Source organism: Myotis davidii, unplaced genomic scaffold, assembly GCF_000327345.1.
Source record: "Myotis davidii unplaced genomic scaffold, ASM32734v1 scaffold827, whole genome shotgun sequence".
Classification (NCBI taxonomy): Eukaryota; Metazoa; Chordata; class Mammalia; order Chiroptera; family Vespertilionidae; genus Myotis; species Myotis davidii.
In genome coordinates this window covers 1,418,324-1,422,651 of record NW_006297815.1, presented here as the reverse complement: position 1 = coordinate 1,422,651, position 4,328 = coordinate 1,418,324, and the positions used below count along the sequence as shown (strand labels likewise).

General features: G+C 56.8%; 1 protein-coding gene across 1 annotated transcript in view; it reads right to left on the bottom strand.

Annotated features, from left to right (window-relative positions):
- The window catches only part of CDH22 (cadherin 22), a gene marked incomplete at its 3' end in the record, with an annotated part of 91,493 nt that extends 89,269 nt beyond the window's left edge, over positions 1 to 2,224 (bottom strand). The window contains exons 1-2 of the mRNA XM_006773561.1: positions 2,083 to 2,224; positions 51 to 203 (exon numbers count right to left, since the gene is read on the bottom strand). Of these exons, the coding sequence (XP_006773624.1) occupies positions 51 to 203; positions 2,083 to 2,224 (295 nt within the window). The remainder of the gene's footprint in view (positions 1 to 50; positions 204 to 2,082) is intronic.
- Between the last annotated feature and the right edge of the window lie 2,104 nt (positions 2,225 to 4,328).

Genomic DNA, 4,328 nt, shown 5'->3' with positions numbered 1-4,328 from the left:
CACCCAGCAGCGGGGGCGCCTGGCTGGAGGGGGAGGGGGCGCGGCCGCACCCTGGACATGGACGGTCCCCAGGGTCCCGCCCGCGCCCCCCTGGAGCCTCCGAGGCGGGGTCACCAGGCAGTGCCTCCACAGGTCCCGAATCTGGTATGCGCCATGCTCCTTGCGCAGAGGGGTGCTGGCTGGGGCCCGCAGATCCGAGGATCCTTAGAGGAGGAGGGGTCGTCGGGTCCAGGAGCCTACAAGAGAAACGAGACCATCAGAGGAGGTTCTCTGTGAGGGCAGGTTGAGCCTACATTTTGTCCGCAGGTACTAATTACACACCTACTGCGTGCCTGGCACTGCGCAGGGGGGACAAGCACTGCACAGCAGAGACCCATAATGGGCCCTGCCTTCTTGGGACCACAGTGAGGTAGTCCTGCTCCTCCCCCACCCCAGCCCCAACCCTTCCTTTCAGCCCCCATCACACACTCTCCCCTCCCCTCCCTCTCCCAGCCCCACCCCTTCCTCCAGCCCCCTGCCAGCTCCTTCTCAGGGGTCCCCCACCAGCCCCAGGCCCACAGGAGCAGGGACCTTATGAGCCTCTCCAGCCCAGCCCACCCCCTAAGACCCTCACCCCGAGAAGGAGCAGGCCCTTCTAGCAGGGGTCCTCAGGAGCTCCCGGACCGGGCTCCCGGGTGCACAGAGCCCGGCTCACAGCCTGCCACCCTCCACTGTGCCCCCTCCCCCCGGCAGCACAGAGAGGTCATTCCTTCCAAAACAGAGCCCAGGGCGGCCTCAGATCTCATGCCAGTCCCTCCGCACACCTTCAGGGGCGAGGCACCCAGTCCCACAGGGCCTTGTTGGAGGCACCTCATGCGACTTTGGGGGTCACAGCCCCTCTGAACTTGCCTTTGGTGTCTCCACATTCTCCCAGAAACCCTTCCTTTCCCAGAGCCTCACACACCCCTCCTCCCCTCTCCCGGACCTGCGCGCAGGCCCCAGATCAATCCATCTCTCCCCTCCCCTCCCTCCATCAGATCCTGCTTTCGGCAAGAAAGGATCTGAGGGACTCACTCCTACTCAAGCAATAATGATGAATAATAGCTTAATGTGGGTGTTTACAGGGGACAGCAACGCTGCTTTAACGGAGGAGTTTCAGGCACTGAGAAGAGTGAGTGGAGGTGAGGGGCTCAATTCCCCTCCTCCTCTCCCCACGCCAGTTCAGCTCAGTTCAACAACTCAGTTCCTTTGAGTTTTGACAGTGGCCGATCTGGGCAGGATGCTAGGACAGAGATACAGAAGCCTGGTTCAGTGGGGTGGGAGACAAGACCCCAGTAACAATCTAGATGCCAGGAGGCGAGTGATTAGGGCTATTAAAGGGGGTGCAACCTGAGACTTACAGGGCTCAGGGAGAGAGTGGGCACAGGTGTCCGGAAGGGGCAGGTGGGTGGGAGGGAATCGGACTGCCTCTTGAGGAGGGGGCACCTGAGCAGGTGGAAAGAAAGGCATGGGCATCAGCAAAGGGGTGTGCAGCAGTGTGGCTAGTTTGAGGAGTCACATTGGGCATATGAGGTGTGCAGCTGGGCAGAGGATGTGGAGGAAATGACCTGGCCCCAGCCAGGTCCTCCTGTGGACACAGGAAGGGGGGGGGTAGAAGAAACTCAGATCCCCTCCTTTGACTGGACGCCACTGTGGGCAATTCTCTTGACCTTAACTCACTAACTCATGTGAGCCAGAGCTGAGAGTTGGTGTCTTGTACCCATTTTGTGGATGTGTGACTACTCAGTGCTCTTTCCCAGTAGTGGCTCCAGAATTTCTATATGGAAGGGGTTCTGCTGGAAGTCAGGGGTTAAACCTGCATCTCAGGGCAATGATGATGAGAAAACACCAACAGTCCAGTCCGTGGGGAAGGATGAGGGCAAGAGTCCTGAGCAGTCTGTTCCCTCCTTCCCTCCAGGCCCCTGAACTAATGGAGGTCAGGACCACCTGCGACCCTGCTGTGAGCATCCCCATCACCTCTGTCTGCCCCCTCCCCCCTTTGCCAACTCTGAGGGGCCTGGGTGAGATGACAGAACCAAGGGATGCTGGCGAACCCTCCCCCACCTTGGTGGACCCTGTCGCAGTCCTGGGGGCTGTGCGGGGGGCCTCCGGGGATCCGGCTTTGATTCCCCACATTATGGCCTGGGCTGGTCGTAATGAGGCTGGAGTTATGGGTGAGGAGGAGGCACTGCTCCGGAGCCTTCATTTCCTGGAGCTTATGACTTCCCTGCGTGCAGCAGGAACTGTTCCCCTGACTCTGTCAGGCAGTTCCAGGGCTCATCACAGCCCTGCAGAGATGCAGAGGGGAGGGGCTGATGGGAAGGTTGCTGCAGGGGGTTGTGGTGGGGGAGGCGCCCAGGAGGTGGAAACCAGAGGAGACCTCCCAGTGTTTGCAGGCACCCATTGCTGTTCTCTCTTCTTCCCTCTCTTCCTTCTTTTATCTTGGTGGCACCTTTTACAAGGGGGAGGGGGTATGTACCACACTAAGATTCAATCATTCATTCATTCATTCATCAAACATTATCATATTCTACAACTGGGGAGACAGAAATGCATTTCATTCATTTATTCAACTTTAAAAATAATTTCTCTGTGAAAGACAGCAAGATGCAATCAGCTTTACATCAGGAGAGAGATGCATTTCTTTTGTTATTCATTTACTCTTTCTACAAATATTTACCAGCACCTCCCTAATGCCAGCCACTGTGCTGGGCACTGGGGACAAAGCAATAAACACAATAAAGTCCTGGCCCTCATGGAGCTGCTTTTCTGGTAATAAAGGAAAGAAATCTACAACATAATTTCTCAGAGTAATAAGTATTAAGAAGGAACATAAAGCAGGGAAAAGGGAGGAGGAGAATGATGAAAGAGCTGGGGTGGGTGTGATGTTATAGGACATCAGGGAGGGCCTCTCAGAGGAGGTGACATTTAGCAGATCCAAAAGGATGAGAAGGAGCTGAGCACAAAATAGTTCCACACACAGAGGGAACAGCCTGGGGAAAGACCCAGAGGCTGGAACAAGCTGAGGAATAGGGAGAAGGCCCCTGTAGCCGGTGTAGAGCATGGGAGTGGCTGATGATGAGCCAGGAGAGAGGGGTCTGGGGCAGATCAGGCAGGACCTGGAGGAGGGAAGGCAGGTTCCATTTTCTTGTGAGTGCTTAGCGAAGCCCTGGGAGGAATTCTGTACAGTCAAAACTACAGGAGACTGAAATGGTACATGGCCAAATGGGCATTTCATGATGTGGGTCCTGACCTTGAGGGACAAGCACAGCACAGAGGGTTGCAGCGCACACAGCATCACAGAGAGGGTGGCACTTGAAGTGGAGGCACAGGAAGGATTTGGACATGTGGGATTTGGGGTGCTGGGGAGGAGAGGGAGTGCTCTGCGGAAGGGCTGCCTGGGGCAAAGGCTCGCGGTCAAATCCCACGTTAGAAAGGAGTCAAGTCCGAGAGTGTTGTCCAAGGTCGCATGGCATACTTGGTGATGGAGCAAAACTTCGAACCCAGGACTTGGGTTCCCCGTGGTGGAGGGAACCTTTGGGGAATGGGAAAAGATGCCCTCCGGAGGGAATGCAGCCCAGTGCCAGGAGACACACTTGGCAGGATACAGGGACTGCATCTCAGCCCCACCTGCCCCCTTGGCCAGGCGCCCTTGCACAGGGAACATCCTGCACTATGGTCTGCGGGGCGGGGCCCTCACAGCCCCCATCTCTCCTTCCCACTCAGGCTTTCCTGCCGCAGCCCACCAGGTCCTCCCTCGGGCGTGTTGGCCAGGTTTCCTGGCCATTTGCCAACTCTTCACCGCTCTGCACAGCTCTGCTGCAGACACTTCGGCCTCCTCTCTCCTTCCCTTCCTCCCTTTCCTGCTCCGGCTGCTTTTCCTGAGTGGGTGTCAATGACAGGACCCAGTCCTGACGCTCAGGGTCGTTCAGGGGACGCAGCTGTGGAGCCCTGCGGCTGCTTTTGGCTCTGCTGGGCCTCACCATGAGATCTGGACACGTTGGTGGCCTTCTCTGGGCCTCAGGTCTCAACCGACCACGTTGTTGTTTAATCCCAAATGGGATTACAAACCGAGTCCCAGCCCAAACCAGTAAACGTTGGTTTTGCCCTGCCCACTCTGCAGCCTCACCTCCTATAGTCCATGTGCCCTCAGGTCCATGTATCTGCATGTGGTTCCTATGTGCATGCTGGTGTGTGCCTGCAATCACAGATGTCAGCGTGTGTGTGTGTGTGTGTGTGTGTGTGTGTGCGTGTGTGTGGGCCAGGTGCACATTCACCAAATCTATAGGTGAGTTTCTACTTTGTCTTTG